This window comes from Tiliqua scincoides, chromosome 4, assembly GCF_035046505.1.
Source record: "Tiliqua scincoides isolate rTilSci1 chromosome 4, rTilSci1.hap2, whole genome shotgun sequence".
NCBI lineage: Eukaryota > Metazoa > Chordata > Lepidosauria > Squamata > Scincidae > Tiliqua > Tiliqua scincoides.
Window position 1 is genome coordinate 60,563,151 of NC_089824.1, and position 21,862 is coordinate 60,585,012.

The 21,862-nt window shown below is 39.9% G+C and overlaps 1 protein-coding gene across 1 annotated transcript in view; it reads right to left on the reverse strand.

Annotated features, from left to right (window-relative positions):
- The window catches only part of PIEZO2 (piezo type mechanosensitive ion channel component 2), a 247,613-nt gene that overhangs the window by 40,047 nt on the left and 185,704 nt on the right, over nt 1-21,862 (reverse strand). The window contains exons 28-35 of the mRNA XM_066623461.1: nt 21,278-21,521; nt 17,657-17,753; nt 16,120-16,279; nt 13,290-13,379; nt 10,327-10,451; nt 7,975-8,043; nt 3,339-3,442; nt 184-282 (exon numbers count right to left, since the gene is read on the reverse strand). Of these exons, the coding sequence (XP_066479558.1) occupies nt 184-282; nt 3,339-3,442; nt 7,975-8,043; nt 10,327-10,451; nt 13,290-13,379; nt 16,120-16,279; nt 17,657-17,753; nt 21,278-21,521 (988 nt within the window). The remainder of the gene's footprint in view (nt 1-183; nt 283-3,338; nt 3,443-7,974; nt 8,044-10,326; nt 10,452-13,289; nt 13,380-16,119; nt 16,280-17,656; nt 17,754-21,277; nt 21,522-21,862) is intronic.

The window sequence follows — 21,862 nt, forward strand, 5'->3', positions numbered from 1 at the left end:
AAAATGAATGATAATTCACCTTATGATTCAATTTATTAAATGATATGCATACCAAATCCTTGACTGTCATAAGTTTTCACAAAGTTATGTTAAGAGGGAAAATGCAGAATAAAGCATGGGATACCTATGCCAGAATACCATGGGATGAGAACACATTCTACATGGCAGTGAAACATCAAATACCTTTGCAGCTCTGATTAAATACTGAAGAATAGTTTTGGGCAGTTTAATAACAGACTTTGGCAAGGCTAAAATGGCAGAAGCAAATTTCGCAATAGCTCTCTACAAAGAAGGACAAAGCAAGAAAAATTAGTGAACATATGACTACTACTGTTATACTACTACTGTTATAAGAAATCTATTGCAAAATACTAGTTAGATAACAGGAGTTAATTTATAATAGGTTCACAAAATATGAACAGTAGGTATTCGGCTTGACAGGTGCATTCAAATTAATGAGAGAATGCGTGCATAAAGATTACACACATTATTATATTTAGTAATGTTTATTAGAAGAACACAATTCTAAATGAAAGTTAATCTTTAGTATGACAGACACAAGTAGATACAGATTCCCCCATTGCTGCCCCTACATTCCTATATGGAAGCAGACTTCTAGGCCACAAAAACATTTTTACAATAATTTCTGAGCTTTGTGGATTAAAAAAGAATCACTGAATGTCTTGCACCTGAAAATGTATTTGCTCAAAAATTATACACAGAGCAGAAGCCTTGAGTAAGGATCAAAATAAATAAGGAGATTTTGACAGAAATATTTAGACCCAAAGTAAAGACACTATTTTCAGCTTAAGAACTACAGTGCAGTTCTACCTAGTGCAGAACAAGACAATACAGACTAGTCTCTTTGCTGTACAGCAGATCCATGTGTAGAAATTTGTTTCTGCACATACGCTGCATTTATTATTGTTAATAATGCAGCCTGAACCTCAACTGAATGTCATTATATTACTAGGGCGCAATCCTAACCCCTTATGTCAGTGCTTTCCAGCACTGGCATAGTGGTGCCAATTGGACATGTGCTGCATCCTGCAGTTGGGTGTCACTTATGGAGTCACAAAGTAAGGGAATGTTTGTTCCCTTACCTTAGAGCTGTGTTACCCTTATGTCAGTGCTAGAAAGCACTGACATAAGGGGTTAGGATTGCGTCCTATATTTGTCCACAGAAAGAGAAACTGTATTTTCTGTATATGTCAAAACTGAATGGAAATTCTTGGAAGTACTGTGCTTTAGGGGGAAAAAATGTTTTGCTCACCTCTTGTGGTATGTGTTGTAAAGAATGATGCTGCAATCTAACAACAATAATATCTAAGATTTGTATAATGCTTTCTCAGTATGCAAAGCACTTCATATGTATTAGATAGTTTCCTTACCACACCACTGCAAGATATCATTATCCCCATATTGCAGATAAGGAACTGAGGCTAAGAGGGAGTTACTTTTTAAAGTCCTCTTACCTAAAGATAGTGACAGATAACACCCACAATAAAGTATCAGTGAATGGAAGTGTGAATGCAAGCTCCCCCTGAGAATGGGAGCGTTCTGCTCAAGCAAAGAGTTCTTGCATGAGCAGAAGTCCTTTGTACAAGCAGAATGTTCCTTCCACTCTTGGAGGAAGTTTGCAATTACAGAGTGTGTGTCTTTTCATGGAAGGTCAACTTTCAGTGCTACGCAAGATTAAAACCTGGGAAGTCCTAAACTGTAGCCCAGTGTCTTAGCCGCTATACTACATGAGCTCTGTAGTGATATCTAGTATTCAATATTATTTGGTGAAATTGCAGCCTCTTGCACACAAATGTGGCTTTCCTATTGTCAGATATGGCAAAGAAAAATTCTAATAAATTTACAAAGCTTTGTCTACCATAATTACTAACAGGAGCCCAACGACAACAGTAGGCTCTGGATCAAAATCCTAAACTTCAGTATTGAAGCTAACCGTTCACCATACTCCTGATTGACAGACATGTGTATCACCACAAAAAAGTCTTGCGTAGATTTAACATGTGGAAAGTTTCCTAGAAAATTACATGTATAAGCTATTGTAACAAACATGACCTCATGTAGCATGTAGGTTATTTCAAAAAACTGACTTAAGAGAACCAAGTATTATAAAGCAGACTCAATCGTATTGCCTTAATCCAGGAATACCAGGATGACCACTCACAGGGACACTGTTTCTAAACAGAGAAATGCATATATTATGTGTAATCCTATGCATGTCTTCTCAGAAGTAAGACCTGCTGTGTTCAATGGGACTTACTCCCAAGTAAGTACGAACAGAATTATATCCTTACAGCACCATCCTTTACATGTTCACTGGCAGAAGTATACCCCACTGAATTCAACGGGATTTACTCAGTTAAGTGTGCACATGATTACAAAATAAGTTACAGCCCAAGTCTATGCAGGTTTGGGCTGTACTATGGAGGGTTTTGTGACAACAGAAGACACTTCCACTGTTGCAAAATGGCTGCTGACGAAGTGCAGAATGTTCCATTGGTAGCCATTTTGGGAGTGCTGCCGTGAGAGGCAGCAGTGCTCCCCACCTAATTCTGGACGTGTAAGACTCCAGAGGGGGATGTGAGAAGGCAAGAAGGGACAAAACTGAGTGGAGAGAGGGAAGGAACAGGGCAAAGAGGCAGGATCCAGTGGCGACAGGGTGTACCGGATCCTATCGCCTTTTTCTGCGGCCTCCGCACCCCTTTCTCTCCTTGGATGTACACCAATTAAAGAGCTGGTGCATGTTTGAGCACACCTATTGCAGAGATGCTGCATGTTTGAAGAGACTCATTAAATTCCATTACCCCCTTTGCCTTGTTTCTAAACCAGCAGGGAGAGGAAGGATAGGATTGGGCTCTTAGTTGGATACACGGATGCTCTTGTAGATATGGCTTACATTTTTCCAACCTATGGCATGTTTGCTCTAATTATACACAAACCTGATGTTTATTATAATATCTATCTAAGGATTGTACAGGGTTTTCCCTCCAAAACCAGAAAAGCACGTAAGCAATCTCAAGCAATGCCAATGGAAAGATGTCTTATTCATTTGTCTATAAGGCAACATGAGAAAAAATAAAGTTCAGGATATGAAGCTTTATTTTTTTTTAAAAAACAAAACAAAACATGCTGCCTGTGCAAGTGAATGAAAATCCATCTCCAGTATCATTCTTATGTTGTAAAACAGTAGAAGCAAGCAACACTAAAATTTTAAATTAGCACCAAGTTTTCATACTTAAAACATTTCAGAATAGATTCAAGCACCAAAACACCAAACTGAGCTTTTTTTTAACAGGATCATGTATGAACAGGAACAGTACCTGGAATGCAGATCTCCGTGGAGGTTCTTCCTCTTCCTTTTTTTCATCTTCTTCCTCTTCTTCACTGTCCGTCTCAAACAAATAATAATCTCCACTTCTGACCACTAAGCAAAATAAAATATTTTCTTATTTCTTGCAAGAAAAAAAAAATTCCTTGAACACTCTATCCTGGACCTCCACAAAGACACAATAAGCATTCTGTGATCATGGGACTCAATAACAGGGGAGGCAGAAGTGGAGAAAAATCAAGGGATGAATAGAATCTGTGGCACAGAAATTTGGTGCGATATTTATAGGCACGACAATGAAAAAGTGTACATTGCATGAAAATATATTCTGATCAGAATAAAATGGGCTGATAAAATGCAAAGAAGGTGAAAAGTATTATAAAAACTGTCACAATTTTCTTGTTTTCATAAAATGTTGCTTTCATTTTGTCAGATACTGTGGAATTTCCAACTCTGTGGGTATCCCAGCAGGCAAACTAAATTTAAATCACTGGACATAAAAGCAAAATGAAGAACTGTGAAACATGTGGAGGCATCCAACAGCATTTACATTTGTTTTACTATATTGTATTCTTCAAGTTTAAAACTGAGATAATGAGAAAACAAGGTCTTTTTAAAAATATTGTTTTTAACTAATACATAAGATCACAGATAATTTTTGACTCTGGATTTTAAAAAGTTCTGAGGACTTCATATGTTCAAGACATGATGTGAATGAACATGGCCTTATATCCTTGAACAGAAGTACCTTTTAAACATCTAAGATGTTAACCAGCCTAACTTGATCAAACAAGGGAAACAAAAGGGGTGAAAAATAAAATAATAAGCAAGATATAAAATAAAAGTTACAGCATTACATCTGCCAGTGAATGTCTGCAAGTCATTACATCTTCCAGTAATGTCTGCAGGTAAATTCAGAAACCTTAAAATAGTTATATGCAACCTTACAGTGTAATTGATAAAATGACATTCAAGAACACATTTGACCCTCATTATACAACTTTCTGAGCAATCAGAAGAGTTTATAACCTGTTCAATCATACCTTATACTCTGTCTTATCTCAAATGTATAATGAAGCCATTTTCACATTAACATGACGAATTCTATATCTCCTACATAAAACTGAAATCCTGGAAATCTCAAGAAGGATATGGTTGAACTGGAAAAGGTGCAGAAGAATAATCAAAATGATTACTGGGCTGGGTACCTCCCTTATTAGGAATGGCCACAGCATTTGGGACTCTTCAGTTTAGAAAAAAGGCGCATGAGGGGGGACATGATTGAAACGTACAAAATTATGTAGTAGATGGATAGACAGATGTTCTTTTCCCTCTCACAACACCTAAACCAGGGGACATTCATTCAAATTGAGTGTTTGGAGAGAAAATATTTTTTTACCCAGTGTGTATATAATCTGTGGAACTCCTTGCCACAGGATGTGGTGATGGTATCTGGCCTAGATCCCTTTAAAAGGAGACTGGACAGATATCTAGAAGAAATGTCTATCACAAGTTACAATCCATTATGGGTATGTGTAACCTCCTCGTTTTAGAAGTAGGTTACCTTAGAATGCCAGATGCAAGGGAGTGGCAACAGGATTTTCGGTATCTTGCGTGCTCCCTTGAGGCATTTGCTGGGCCACTGTGAGATACACGAAACTGGACTATATGGATCTTTGGCCCGGTCCAGTGGGGCTCTTCTTATGTGAGCAGTCACTGTTTAACAAACGCAATGTGCCCCATTTCTGTACTACAGTCACCACCTGTTCTCAGTTCTTGGAGGCTCACAGAATATAAATTGACATGACACACTGCTCTTGATCTGGTATAAGCACTAATGCTTAAAAATCATTGCTGCAACATTATTCCTGTTTATACCATTTGGTGTGAACATTGATAGTGTTGCCTACTTTGAACTCTTCTCCTATTTGATATTCAAATGCTTTTAACCAGGAGTAATCACCTTATTTTCTTTCTAGTAGTACTAATTAAAATGGGATCATAATTCTTCCTTAAGAACAATCTCAAAACCAAACTGATAAACATAACCCTACTGTTTTAATTAACTATTCAATCTCTATTCAGTTTTGTTGGGATGCAAATCTCTTATTGGCGTTCTGCTGTAGAATAGTGTCTTAGAGGATAGCATTACTTAATTTTTTTTTTTTTGGGGGGGGGGGAAGAATAATACTGCTCTGGGGTTTTGTCAGTTGTTATTACTGCACCAGGTACTGTTATAATCACTCGTGTGCCATATTAAGGTTTAATCAAGCACCAAGGGTTTACATTCAACTGCTAGGACATGAAGATATATGGCACTATGATGAACAATATATGCATCATATACAAAAGGAAGGTATGATTAAACTGCAATAATGCACTCTTGCAGGCACACATGCATGTGATGGAGGAAGCACCATAGAAACAATAGTCCATTTTTCAATTGCATTGTACTTCTCCATTCACCGGCCTTACTTTTTTTCAGAAGGAAATTAACAATTCTTCATATATCTGTTTTCATTGTTTCATAAATATGGTGAAAGCACAGATGAAAGCACTGTATTATTTTCTAATCCCCATATTGTTCTTACAGTCAGTTTTGAAGACTACCAGACAGCAACAGTTGCATGAAAGCATGTTTGTCACACCACACCTTCCCCAGCAGAAGAGAAGCCCTGAGAATTCCATGTCAACCAAGAAATTGACAGTTGCAATACAGATAACATGAACTTGTAATCCAGACATGAGAGTATGGACACTCCGAATACTACATTATATTATTCAGCTATATATAGCTGAAAAAAAATGCAAGGAAATCTGGTGTTCTGAACTTGTGAGCAGTTCTTTTTTAAGAACATGCAGAACTGAATGTGGATAGGAAGTAGTCATTTTCAGGGCTTAATCGAACATTGTTTTTCACAAGTATATGCATTATTGCAATGATTCATATAGTACATTTGGTTTCCTAAAATGTATAATGAGGGTGAAATGAACCAGAAACACTGAATTAAATTGAAATTACTTAACAAAGATTGCAAGGATACCGGTCAGTCTTACAGTGAGGACTACAACAGAAACCTGAGGAATTGTACCATTTCCTCAGCTTTCTGCCTGAATTGAAATTCATTTCAGAAGGTAACTTGGGAAGGATTGTTGAAATTCAGATGATGAGAATGACTTAAAAGTTAAGTAATTCTCATAACATGAATGTCAACAATTCTTCAATAGCCACAAACTTGAGGAGTAGTTTGTGGATTAACAGAGACCATATCCAGGTCCAATTTGAACAATAATAGTCTCAAAAAGTATTAATTGCAGTGGTTTCTTTTTAAAATGAAAACAATTAGATTCTTATACAGTAATGTTTTGGGGGGGGGGGAAAGGATAAGTTGCTACACTTTCATCATGCCTTTCAGAAACAGAAATATATATATTGGCACAGTTTACTTGTGACTTGACAGAAATGGACATTGAAAATGCTGGGTTATGTTCTTGGGTGAGACAATACAGATTACAAAGTTCACAGAGGCAGATGCTACAGATACGTGTACCGGGGATGCCATTTGAAAAGATAGTGAGTGTGAACAAGAGTGCTAAAAATAGCTCTGTTTACCTTAGTGCAGCAAAATTGCTCTGTTTTCAGGGCTGCAGTCAGCCTTCCAAATTGCCTGCAGCCTCTTCCTGGTCGCTCTGAGACTCTTCCTTTCTCCTAAAGTTGCCCATTGAGACCAGGAAGAGAATGCATCGTGGGATATGCCTGTATAACTGAAAAAAACAAATCTCCCAATCCTATGCATGACTGGGATGCCAGGCGGGGAACATTACGACAGCTGAAATGACTTCTACTGTCATAAAATGGTTGCTAATGGCAAGCTCAGCACTCCATCACTGGCATGCTGCATGCCAGCATGCAAAAGGCAGCAGCGCCACAGCTCTACTTTGGGACCCTACTGGGGCGTAACTTGCGGGGGGTGGATGGAGGAATGGGAAGGCAGATTTGGCAGCAATGGGGTGCATGGGATCCTATTCTCTCCATTTCAGGGCTCCCTGTCCTTTTCCTCTCCATGAAACTTTACTGACTGTGGAAGTATTTACAAATATTTTTCCCTGAAGGGTTTGTAACATTTAGTAGATGAGTGTTCTTTACTTTTCAATTTTTTAAGTATAACTTTCATGCACTTTGAAGTCGCATTAACTAGGAAGCGGAGTAGTCCTTCCATGAAAAAATAATTGAATGAAACTGTAGCTGCAGATATTGAAAAACAAACAAATGCATTAAGTATAAGCACATAACCAAGGTTGTGGCTGACAAAGCATCCACACGCAGATTAATTCACTCTCCCTTGTGGAAGCAAATACGGAGTATATTTTCATTCCTCTCACATGGCAAAAATGTGATTCAACCTAAGAAAATTGAAAACTGCCATAAAGGCATGTAGCTAATGAATGGTTGAAATGAAGAACACCTCCTTGTTAATGCATGAAATCATTGGATTGACATCCATATAACTACCAAGTCACAACTATAAAACCATGCATAAAACAAACAGTTCTTGGGGATGTCTTCATTCTGGTCAAGGATATAAGGGTTAAATTCATGTTATTTGAAAGATGATTGAAAAACCTACTGGAAGCGTGATCAACCCAAGGTCGCCACCACTGCTTTTTTTTGCCCTTGGCTTTCTCTTTGTCTGCTTCTCCTAAAATGAGATATGTCCAAAAATTAATTTTACAAAATGAGAAACACATTACTACTTATATTTTCTTTTTCTTTTTCTAATACCTCCAAACTTTCAAGAACATCAGATCCAGTTCTAATATACTCAAAGAAAAAAAAAAGACATTTATTTATGACTATATGTTGACAAGCCCATGAAAATAACATGGTCAACTTTTTACAGTAATTAAAAAACAGAATTTCACATGGCAAAATAAAGGTATGTAAATACTAACTTTTAAAAAACATATCCTTGTTTAGGAAAGGGTTGTCTTTTTTCCCCATTTTAAAATAAGTGATATTTTGAGGTTTATTACTAAAACAAAATCAAACCCATTGGATGTAGCACATTTAATTTCCCAAGGATCTAATGGGAAAACCAAAGAGAGGCATGTTTTTTTCTTCCCAGAAACACTGTGTGATATCATTTGTTATATTGTGTGTGCAACCTGAGCACAAAGAAAGAAAAGAAAAAAGAAATACACTTACAGAAAAAAAGAAAAAATGCTAACAAATGCTAAAATGCATTATTGGGGAAAAATACTTCAGCTGCAGGAGTGAAACTATTGTGAAAAATTCTAATATTTGATAACTGCTTGTTATAAATTTTAAGTGAAAGTTTGAAGGTGCAAGAAATTAGTAGTGATTATATATAAACTTCAAAACAAAAATGATTAGAAACATTAACAATTCAAAAGTAGCTTGTCATAGCTTCTAAAATAAAATTGATGAATTTGTTTTACCTTTTCTCCCCATGCTGAACAAATGTTACTGATTAAAAAGCCCCAAAATTATCCTATTCTGGAAACTCATGTTTCTAAATGCAATGATCATTCCAACAAATCTATCACTCAGTTTCACACAAGAAATAATATAATCCAAATGTACAGATACAAATGTAAACTGTTTGCCTTAAAATGAACTTTTTCCAAAGCGTCCAGTCATTTATATTGATTCAGATGTCATGATCAAAAACTGTAGCCTGTCAGACATATGCAATATCCTACACATATTGTAAACTGTGGGCTGCATCCTAAATTTAACTAGTCATGCCTTACTTAACTAGTCATGCTTTTGGGCAGAGGGGTTTACAACAGTGGAAAAGTCTTCTGCTGACATAAAATGGCAGCTGATGGTGCACATAGTACTCTGTCAGTGGCCATTCTGCAAGCGCTGCCCCAAGAGGCAGCAGCACCACATCCCTGCATAGCTTTGTGAGTCAGCAGTGGGATCTGGAGCAGTGTGTGGTGAAGGGGAGGGAGTGGGAAGACTGAAGGCATACCTGGGCAGGGAGGGAGAGAAACCTGGGCAGGAAGGAGATGGGAGGGGGTAGATCTGGCAGCAAAAGCACACTCTGGTTTTTATCTTCCCCCTTTCCAACCCTACTGTCCTTTTTTCCTCCTTGAATATATGACACCAAAAAAAGTAGCATACGTTCAAGGCAACCCATAGGCGATACCACGGCTTACACAGAGGTAAGTATAAATGCTTTCTACTTATATCCCATTTGCCCTCAGGTTGCCCCACTCCCATCATTGGGGGTCACAGGGGATAGGATTGGAGTTTAAGATTGAATTACTATGCTTTTTTCCCAGTACTAAGTCCCACTGAACAAAATGAGACATTTCTGAGTAAACATGGATAGGATTGTATTGTAAGTCTCAAAATTTTGATTTATACCTGGTCTAAATGATATAATTGCCATACAATGATTTTAGTGCATAAATGAATTGTGGGGGAGTTGTGCAACAGAACTCTCACATGATTACTTTTGTTAATAACACCAAACCTTACATGATTAGATCAAAAATAATCAAATAAGCATACCTTTTTAGTGATGACTCACTAAGCTCCAGATACAATTTTTTTAAATTAGCATTAGAATCCTAGTCCGAAAACTTGTACTTCAGAACTCCCACATATATGGATTGTTCCCCATTTCAATAAAGGGAGAAACCCTGTCTTCACAAACAACTGAACTTGTAGGCTGCTCTTCCACTGACATGAAAAGGAGAACTCCATATATACACTGAAATTCAATTTACACATACCTGATAATAATGAGACACAATGAGATATTTCTGAGTAAACATGGTGTTCATTTCTAATTAACATCATGGGATTGACTTATGAACATTGGAACAAGTATATAGTGAAGCTCCTGCAGCAAACGGCTGGACAAGGCATAGAATGTCTCTAAATATTAATATTACTGAAGTCCTAGCAAGAAACACCAATACCAGATATATTGAAAGAATAGTACCATCATCATCATCTTCTTCTTCAGCTTTTTGAATTGCTTGCCCATCTGAGGATTCTTGGTTCATGCTCATCATTTTTTCTTTGCCCTTTTTATATTTTTGTTGCCTGGCTTTGATACGATCCATTCTGTCAAAGGACATTTTACACAGGGTCACATATTGGCCATCATATTTGTGATTTCAAGATACATATTAGCTTGGAATTAAATTACTATATATGGCATTCTTAATACTTTATCAAATGACTCTCCTCACAAGCAGAGACTGCATATGCCAGAATGGTTCTGTAAGACTTTTCCCCAGTTCTTTAAAAGGATAAAGTTTAATACTTTTTAACTTAGCTAGATCCCACCTGGAATATTGTGTCCAGTTCTGGACACTGCATTTTAAGAGGGATATTAAGTGGGTCCAGGGGAGGGTAACTTGGATGGTGAGGGAGTTGGAGACCATATCTTCTGAGGACAGGTGTTGGGCATGTTAATTTTGGAAAAAGAAGGTTAAAGGATGAAATGATAATTATCTATAAATATCTGAGGGGCTATCATGTCGAAGAGAGACAAAATTGGTTCCTGGTTGCTGCAGATGGTAGGACGAAGACAAAAGTGTTTAAATTATAATAAGGGAGATTTTGATTAAATATTAGGAAGAACTTCCACACAGTACAAAGTGTTCAGCAATAGAATGGTCTGCCTCGAAGACTCTCGGTCATTGGAGGTCTTTAAGCTGAGACTGGATAGCCATCAACTGGGGATACTGTTGTGGACCATATGCACAGACATGGGTTAGACTCTTATTGATCCCTTCCAACTCCATGATTCTAGTGAATCATATAGTTCCTAAACTATGTGCTGCAGTGCCCCAGGGCACCATGGTGAATTCACAGGGGTGCCACAGGATGTCCTCTGCAGCCTCTTCTTACTGGCTCTCCTGGGTGCTGCCATCTTGGCTGGGCCGAGATCTCATGCACAAATCTTGCGAGATCTTGCACGTGAATTGCTGCTAAGTCAGGAAGCCACAAAAGAAGGGCTTCATGATCCTGGCAAGTTTGGAAACTGCTGGTCTAAACCTAATTGTTGAGGTTAACTAAGCAGATTTTTTTCACTACTATGAAAAGATGTACCATTTGTTCATATGCCCACAAATCTCTATATATTCAGTACCATGCATGAATTAGGCATTCTAAAAATTGCGGTTTTTAAAATAAGTTTCCAGTCTTGATTATTATAGAGAATAGTTTGAAAGTATATGGGCAAAGTGTTCTAAAGATATTTAAACCTAGAGAAGAATTCAGGTAAGTTTTCCAGGGAAGGACTTTAGCATTCTGTAACAGCTCACTATCCTTCTTTATGGCTACTAGTATCTAGTAATGATCTCACTGCCATCTAACCACCCCCCCCCCCTTATTTTGTTTTCTTCTACCATGTACTCTCGAGGAGCAAAATTAAATTAAACTCTTTGAAAAACCACCTGGATGTATTATTACGCAGAATAAACAAGCTAATTCGTTCAACTTGCATAATCACTTATTTTGTATAATTTACTTTGATAGGAAAGCTGATTCTTTACAAAAGGTTTAATGCCTCTTGCTCACACACCTGCATGACTTGCAGACAAATCCTATGCTGGCTGGGTGTCAGCATATAGCACATTGTGCTGGCGAAGACTGCTTTACGTCAGTTGCAAAACAGCCTCTGTGGCATGTGCTGGTGGAGAGGCTGCAGCAGCCTTCTCCTGCACACTGGTATATGGCTGAAGACCCACCAGAGCAGATAAGGCCACACAGTGGGTGGAAGGGCAGAACAGGGGAGGTGTGAGAGAAACAGGGCAGTGATGGGGCCAGGGAGTAAGGGCAGATCAGGCCACAGCACTGCACGCTAAATCCTAACCTCCTTACTAGGCCTGATATGATTTTCTGGGTCAATGCAGACTTGCACCAGCTATAGAGCTGGTAGAGGTTTGCACTGACCCACTGGGCCTGCAGGGTCTTTAGCCCAGGGCAAGGGACCAATGTTCCCTTACTCTAAAGAGATCACTCTAGGCCAGGGGTGTCCAAAGTTTTTGGCAGGAGGGCCACATCGTCTCTCTGACACTGTGTCAGGGGCCAGGGGGAAAAAAGAATTAATTTACATTTAAAATTTGAATAAATTTACATACGTTTACATAAATGAATATATTAAAGATGAACTTATATGAATGAATGAAGGTCTTTCAATAGCACAAGGCCCATAAAAGCCCTTGCACAAAGCAAGGCTGGCCTTTCCTTTGCTGCTGCTACTGCATCACAGATGTGAAACAACAAGCAGTGGAGGAAGCCCTCATCCCACAGCTCACGCGAGTGGTCAAACAGTTGCCCTCACGCTGAAAGCAGTTGCTTCGGGCTACTGTGGGCTCCAACAAATCTCTGGAGGGCCAGAGGCTCATTGGAGACTGGGGGCTCCCTGAGGGTTGCATTGAGAGGCCGCAAGTGGCCCCAGGGCCGGGGTTTGGGCACCCCTGCTCTAGGCCAAAACTCCCCTGTGGGATGCAACAGAGCCTGTGCTAGCACTGCTGCTTCACCATGCGGGAAATTACAGTGGATTGGGCTGTAAGTAATGACCAAGCAATTCATATCTAGTTTACCAGGGTCACTCCTGCCCTTCTTTTCCACTCATGTGACAGATGTAAAGTTTTAGTAGCCCTGATAAAGGGTCCAATTCTCTGGGTTGGCTCCATCTGCAATGGCCCAAGTACAGGATGGGAGGAACACCTCTTCCTTTAATTTTTCCTTCCCCACCATGCTCTGCTTGGGGTGTGTGGGCGGGGAGTGCAAATTGTGCAGTGGATTAGCTCAAAAATTGAATGAGCACTATAACATAAAGCAACAATATTTTTCTAATGCTAATTAAGTGGTGCTATACACCAACCAGTAATGGCAAATAGCTATTCCCTTTAGAGGGGATAAGGGAAGGAAGGCAGTCAGGCATACTGTCTCTTCAGTTGGTCCATCGACTTTTTCTCTTCCTCAATTCTTGCTTTTACAGCCTTCACAATTGTAGCCTGGAAAAGTTCAGCACCTCTGTAAAAGATAATCAAACCCCAAAACCAGGTAAAAATAATGCAACACATACATATATACATACAATAAGACAGGGGTGTCCAAACTTTTTGGCAGGAGGGCCACATCATCTCTCTGACACTGTGTCGGGGGGGGGGGGCTGGGGGAAATTTACATTTCAAATTTGAATAAATTTACATAAATGAATATATTAGAAACGGAACTTATATGAATGAATGAATTTTACTGAGCTTTTTTTGTAATACATCTGAGATCCAGAAAAGGATCCCAGAAAAGGGGGTTATTAAAATAATTCCTGACACATATAACACACCTCTTCCTAGGGAAAAGTACAGAACAAACTTAAGAGGAGTCAGAGTGGGCTACTTCCCCCCCATGCAGGAGCATGTTTTTACTCTCACTCTCCCCTCCCCCAATCCTGGCAACAAGCAGCAGCAAAGAAACACAAACAGTCAGGGAGCTGGTGGGCACCTGCCCCCTCAGGACAGGAGTTTGTTTCTCCTCATTCACACAGAGAAGGGAGCTGCCTGTCTCCCTCTCTCAGACCCTTCCCCAGCCTGCACCCAGCACCAAACAGAAGCAGGCAGAGAGCTATGTGTATTTCCCCATTCACAAACAGACCCCCCCACCTTCCTCCCTCTCTGCCAGCAACCCCAACAAGCAAAAGCAGTAGGTTTCCTCTCCCTTCAAACATCCCATGAGTTCTTCCCTGCAGCGCCCACCTCCAACACTGAGCACTCACAGCCCAATCAGATCCACACTTTCCTGGGAGTAAGCCCCACTGACTCAATGGGACTTATTGCCGAGAAGACATGCCCTCCAGCTGCATTCAAACATCCCATGATTTCTCCCTTGCAGCACCCGCCCCCCAGCACATGCAAGCAGCACAAATAGACTCACAGTTTCCCCTCCCTCCTCAGTGCCTGCCCCCCCAAGCCAAACTCAAGTAGGACAAACAGACCCAGGACTTCTCACCCCCATCCGAAGCCTGCACTCAGCTGCAGCCTCCCCAATGTAATGGGAGGGTTGCAGATGGGTGGGGCTTAGCCTTTTCCTCGCTGTCGCTGGGAAGAGGGTCTCCAGCGGGCCGAGTGCCCATTGGGGAGTGCCCATTGGAGATGGAGTGCCGAATGAAGAGGGTCTCCAGCGGGCCGAGTGCCCATTGGAGATGGGGGGGCTCCCTGGGGGGCCGGTTTGGGGCCCTCCGCAGGGGGCAAGTGGCCCGGGGGCCGGGGTTTGGGCAGCCCTGCAATAAGAGAACAAAAGCTTGGCATGTGCCACATAACAACAGCAACAACAACAGCAACAACAGCAGCAACAACTTTATTTTTATCCCGCCTTTCTCCCCGAAGGGACTCAAGGCGACTTACAACAAGTTAAAAAAATGTACAACAGGTTAGAAATGTATTGGAGGACAACAACTAACTAGCACGTTTCCTTTCAACTCTCTACTTCGGTACACCATTCAGTTATAAAACCTCTGAGTAGTGCTAGAGTTCACTCCATGTTGCTTTGAGAAAGCACGAATACTTTTTAGAAACGTATTTCAACATGAGATGAGCAAGCTTCCCTTTATTGACTTGAAAATCATTCTCTAGAGCAGCATTTCTCAAACTGTGCTTCCAGGAGCCCTGGGGTCCCCTGAGACCCGTTCAGGGCTTCACAAGCACACCATAAATGGCTGCCATCTTCTTGGCACCTGTGCTACTCCATGCACATGCCAGTACTCTGGGGCTCCCTGAGACTCCAGAGGGCTCCAGAATTCCAGGGCTCATAATGGGCTCCAGAGACCAAAAGGCTTGAGAACAGTCGCTCTAGGTTAGAGAAAAGATTCTCTCCTTAATTACTCAGTTCTGGATTTCTACAGTCTCTCCTCCTTCACTCTCTTAAAATATAACAGTGACACTGAAAAATCACATAATCACCAAAAACACTGTCTCTTGACCACTAAAACAAAAGGTTAAAAAAAGATAGCCCTCCAAAAATGGTTTTTAAGAACCACCAAATCAAGCACGTTTAACACAAGTACTTTGCACCCCACAAAAATAGGTTTTTAATATTTCAAAGATTCCTAAGAAATCCAGTAGTACTTCCTACTTAAGGAAGGAAAGAAGCTAGAAAGCTTCTAAGCCCAAACAATTGCATTCTTAGCAAAAGAGTAGCTTTTTTAAGGGGAAAAAAGCAGGTTGGCCTAAAAGCATTTTTAAGATACAAATAAATGTGCTAAAGATGCAGATTAGAAGCTTTTCAAGACCTTTAAACAACTCCTGGGATTATGCAAGTTTCTTTTTTCCTCTAAATTTAAGGAAATCCATTCTGTTTTGCTCATAAATTTCTAAACCTTCCTTTGTAATAAATTTCTGAGAGTCTGTTTATGACCTATAATTTTGCCTAAAACAGCCTAAAAATAATTATTTCATACTTAAAGTATATTTAAAATTTCATGTGTTTTCTGCTCTTAAAAGAAAAAAAAGTATTCCTTTATTGCCAAACTATTATATTTATCTCTTTTTTAACTCAGGGTTTTGTTGTTGTTGTTTTAAATTCCAAGTATTATTTTCTGAAGCCAAGCTTGGAGAAATTATCTATTTAATTTCAGCCATTCTGAAGTCCAAAGTCTGTTAACAAGGATAATGACTTTCCTGATCAGTGTTCAGTTGTTAAACTATATAGATTTAGATTTAGATAACTATATAGATTTAGATTTATATAACATCTTAAATAAAACACTGCACTTTACCTGGATGCCAGAATCTGTGAAGCTTTAATATCTGCAACCACATGCAGGTAGTAGTAACTCATGAAGACTCTTCTTTGCAGTAACAGGAAGGCAAAGCAAATGCTGTCCCAGATAATTCCCGCTTCCCCACTAGGTAATTTACATTCGTTTGTATTAGGAGCTAGCAAGAATAAACAAAATCCCACAGTGAAAGTGCTATTGTACTATGCATTCAATGCAATATTTTGTCAGAAATAGCAAAGATGTAGCAAGAAAGCTAAGGAAGTTATTTTTTCCACCACTATAGAAATTTTGTGGTAAAATAACACTTGAAAAACAAATACCCTACATATATTTTGTAGATTTATTTGAGATTACATTTTTTATAGAACAGCAGGGCAATGGCTCACCCCAGCAGCATCTTTTCTAGTGGCTGTCTGCTGGTGATCTTTTGCATCTTTTTAGATTGTGAGTCCTTTTGGGACAGGGAGCCATTAGTTGTCTGAGTTCCTTACACTGGCTTTTGGGTGCTGTGCCACCATGGGAGTTGGGAAGGCCAGTATGAGGATGCATGCCTACCTCCCTGAGCCAGAGTGCGCACAGGCTTAGAGCAGGAAGGAGGAGGGCGTTTTGTGGGCATTCCAGGACAGGCAGTGGGCAGACTAGTGGCTGGGCCCAGGAGGGAGTTAGACTGGCCTCTGACACTTAGGCTGGATCCTAACCCCCCCCCCCCGAGTAGCCCGGCCTAACACTGGGCTGTTCAGATCTGCACCAGCAACTTAGCTGGTGCAAATCTGAGTAGCCCCATTGTGGTAGCTGCAGTAGTGTTCAGGGTAAGGGGAAAATATCCCCTTGTCCTGAGTTGTGCCACAGCCATCTCCGACCCTTCACTAGCTACAGTACAGGCCAGCCAGCCTGCCTGTTCCAACATAGGTTAGGATTGGGCTGTTTGAAATTTTCAATCCGTTTAAAACTTGCACTGTTTTATTTTGGAACTGGATTGTATTGAAACTGAAAATAGTGTGTCACTAGTGTGACATCTGTGGCCTGCCCTGGACTCACATACCCTGGCCAGATAGCCATTCTCTGATAACATCCCACTTGGACTATGTAAAGTAAAAGCTGTTCATGGAAACAATACTGTCCTTACAAATTAACCCCTTTGGTTCTTCTCCCTAAAGTTGGAAAATGTAACAGAAAAGTGTCAGAAGATGACGTATCAACAGGGGATCTCGCTTTTTAAAAAATATCATTTGATATTTTTCTCTGTCCCCCCTCCAACCGCTCTTTACTAAAGGAGTGGAGAAGTGATGGTAGCTAGGTTGTCCAGTGGGCCCACTGCTGAATCCTGCTGAATTTAATAGAAATAGCAATTTAAGCCTATTTAACAGGTTTTCATACATTATTTCGGTGTACTGAGATTTACTTCTCAGCATCAATGTCACAAGGGAAAGTGACCTGGCTACTTTTCAAAATGATTTTGCAGGGATGAATATTTAAATACTTTTCATGAAAGCTTTTAAGAATAAAGCAAAGGAATTTACAAATCAGTACTTACGAATTTTATAACCTTTAACTGTACAGGCCAGGCTAAACGCCTGAATCACCCAACAACTGTTCTTCATTAATGACTCCACATAGCCACATGCTCCTATCTGGAATAAACATAGATTAATATATTAAAATATTTATAGTATAGAAAAGCTAGGAACAGGTTACAATCAAAATGCAAGGTTCTCAACCTTAGCCTACTGCTATTCCAATGTAAATTTAAATTCTAAGAGAACATAAGGATATAGAAGAGTCGGGTTCCCAAATTTTTAAACTCCGGGACCCACTTTTTAAAACAACACTCTATCGGGACTCACCTAGGTTTACCAGATTTTAGAAAGAAATAGTATTTATTTGTTTGTTTGTTTATTTATTAAATAACAAGAAAAAGACCCCCAAACATTTATCTCCCTATATTTATACATGCTTGCAAACTACAGGAGCTGAGCTCTTTGCAGGGTAATTAGAAGCCATAGTATCTGATTTCTGAATAACCTCAGTGCTTGAGGCAATTAGTTATCTGATCGTTCCATCACCCTTTGGCAACCTAGCAAAAATTGGTCTGGACCCACCAGTGGGTGGTCACTGGTGGTTCCCACTGGCACAGCTGTACCAGCACTGGAAAACTGGATAGGGCCAGTTGGATTGGGCCCCCACACTCGATCACTTCAGATACCCAGGGAACCACTGTGTTTGGGAATCACTGGAGAACATTTCTTATAGAGAAATGTTCCTTAAGAAATGTATGTACAGGTTGTCCCTTGTTATCAGCTGGAGTTCCGTTCCAGAACCCCTAGGGATAAAAATCCGTGGATAAACAATGGAAAAATAGATTTAAAGACTCACTTCCAGGTTTCTTGCCCCTTCATTGCTCTTAATGGAATGCCTCAACATCCACAGGGGTTTGATTTTAGGACTCCCTGCTGATACCATAAAATGTGTTAAATAAAAGCAGTTTAAAAAAATTAAAAAAAATGGGTCCCTTTACAATTGTGGTTTAAAAACAATTTTTCTTACTGTTGAAGAGAGGCAGTCAGCAATTAGAAATGCAAAGGACTCCCAGCCTGAAGAATGGAATGATCACTTGCACAACTCTCAACAACAACAATAAAAGCAGTTTTTAAACTGAGATTTCAAAGGGATGGATTTTTCCCTTCTCCAGGGATCAGCACATTCCTTCTCATTTGCAGTGGCAATTCGTGCTGAGCCAAATCCGTGTATAAAAAATCGGTGTATAACAAGGTTGGACCTGTATTAATGCAGTAAATAATGTTGTAATCCTCACAACTGGTAATGGTGGCACTATCCACTGCTGTGGTTTACCACTTCTTTTCTCATTCATTGTCTACATGTAAAATATCTGGGCATGTGCAAGCACAGAATTGTCAATACAGGTCCAGCCTATTTATACATGGATTTTTCATACATGGATTTGACTCAAAAAGAATGGCCCCTGCAAATGAGAAAGAATGTGCTGATCCCTGGAGAAGGGGAAAAATGCAACCCTTTAAAATCAGTTTTAAAAACTGAACAGTCCTTTAACAACAGCCTTCTTAATGAGAGAGGGGGGGCAGCAGGCTAACAATCCATCAATCCTTCTCTCTCCTGCAGACCCCTCCCTTCCCCCAGCATGTGAAAGAAATGTGATCATTTTGCATTGGTGAAGAGAGGGGCTGAGTGAAGTGCTGACTTCTTAATAACTCTTACCTTAGAGTCAAAAGGTCAGCAAGGCTGTTTTTCAATCACTGGAGCAAAGAAACTTTGTTTTTTAAATTGATTTGCTATAGTGCGTTTTTTTTATCCACGCGAGTGCTTGGAACGGAACCCACTCGAATAATTAGTCTCAACCTGTACAAACTTTCTTCTATTAGTAAGGGAGGAAAAAGTCATGCATTTCTGGACCTTAGACACTGATAAGCACCCCATGTGCACTAGCAGTGAGAAGCCCCACTGACATTAGAAGTTGGTGGACAAAATGAATCGGAGGAGGGACAGGATTTGCTGCAGATGGGAGGGATTCTATGTGGGAACAAGCAATTTGTACCAAATGTTAACCCCTCCAGAGCCTTCTGACATTTGTCCCCCCTCTGTCTTCTCAGATTTGTGCCAACTCTAAAGCTGGTATAGATTTCAAGACCCACAGGTGACTGAGAAGCTTATGGAGGGATAAGGGAAAATATTTTCCCTTACCTCTCCCCCAAGACTCCCAATTGTCCCATCATAGCACACAGCACAGCCTGTTGTGGCATGGTTGTATGCTATGGTGGAGAAAAGGATAGGATTGGGCTATATGACAACCTGTGGAAATTCTCTAGTGTTTGTAGCGCAAATGCCCTGTAGTCCATGTAAACTGATGTTGTGAAGTCAGGGTGGTTCTGCCTAACAGCAGTAAATTGAACAAGATAGACTGACATTTATGTGGATTATGTGAATACAAACATATTATTTTGATTTACAGCCCACCATCATTCACAGAAGCACAGCAAAAACTTAACATTAAAAACAGGAATGCATGAAAATAAGGGCCATGCTAAAACACTTGTGAAATATTAGTATGATGTACAGGCGTCTCCCCATATCTGTGAATTTAATTATCTTCCATGGCTCCCTTACCCTCCTGCGCCCTTTACCTTTATTCTTCTTCTCATCAGTGGCACCAAGCATGTTTCTTCTTTTAACAGAAAACTATAAACAAACAAGATTATAGAAAGACAAGCAGGTAGGTAGACTGGATGCTAGAGGGATGCAGCAGAACATTAATAGGAGTAGGAAGTCTCTTGAGAATTCATGTTGCCTGCCTGCTTGTCTTTCTATAATCTTGCCTGTTTTTAGCTTTCTGTTAAAGAAAAAGACATGCTTGCTTGGTGCCACAGAAGGAAAACGAAGGTAATAGGTGCTGGTGGGGCTGTGGAGATAGGGTTCCGTCTTATCCACTGTTTCTGTATCTGCAGGGGACCTGGAACATATCTCCAACAGATACAGGGGGGACTCCTGTATATTTATTTATTTATTTATTTATTTATAAACTACTTTTCTCACAGATTCAAGGCAGTTTACATAGGTTGACCAAAATCCCCATTTTCCATTTTTATTTTTTAAACATGTATTGTTCCATGAAATTAACAGAACCCTCCTCTTCTCCAGTGTTTCCCTTCATAGTACAATCTTCATCCTGGTTTGCTAGCTCTTGTGTTTCCAAGCATCTGCAAGAAGCTGCAAATCAAGCCTCAAACCAGTTCTCAAGATGTTATCCATTTCTTGCCAGCTGTCTCCTCCACAGAGATCTGCACTGGTTTCAGTCTTCCATTGGTCTCCCATCAACAGGAAGCTAATCCTGCTTCGCTTTTTCAGGCAAAGCAACTGCACAACCTCCAGAACACACCTCCTTATCAGATCTGCCCCTGCATTTCCTGATAAAGCTAAGGAATTCATGTGCAAAGTTTGTTCCTGGATACAGTTTTCTCTGGATTGGGATGACTGCAACAACTATTCACTTCCCTCTGGCCAATATGATCCCTCACCATAACCCTCTAACTCCCTAGTGTTTTAACACTTATTTGCATTGGGCAGACCTGAATGCAGGGAGAGAGATCCTCCCCATGATTCTTTGAACTAACGAACCACTTACCGATAATATATTTTTCATTGTAATCACAAAGACATTATATGCTATCAGCCAGTCCCAATAACGAAGAATGCTTCTGATAGGTTTAAGTAACAGATCTCCTCCAAAGAGCAGGAAATAGAAACAGGCAACCAAGTAGCCCATACAAAAGATACTGATTCGAGTTGTTCCCGTTATAAAGATGATGGTGAGGACAAACCAGAAAAGGTAACTGAATGCTATCACTTTACCCATATCTAGGTAAGATCTGTAGTAAAAAGGAATAAAATAGGAAAAACATGACAAATCTTTTTGTTAAATTCAAAGATAATTTAGGTCAACATTTTCTTGATAACTACCTTAGATACTCTCCTATAGTATGTAAAAATTTTGGCAAGTATTCAAGCTCAAATTATCACTTTGGCTTATCTCTGGGTCAATCAGAGGGCAGAGCATTTCAACTCTGAAAAGCTTTGCAGCAGGCAGGCAAGAGGTCATTTGTTTCTACAGCAACTTCACTGGGAAATTCCAATCAAAGTTAACCTTTTATTCTCCTTCCTTCTGCTGTAGCCTGGTTCTGCTTTGCAAATGCTTGCAAAGCAGGTTTGT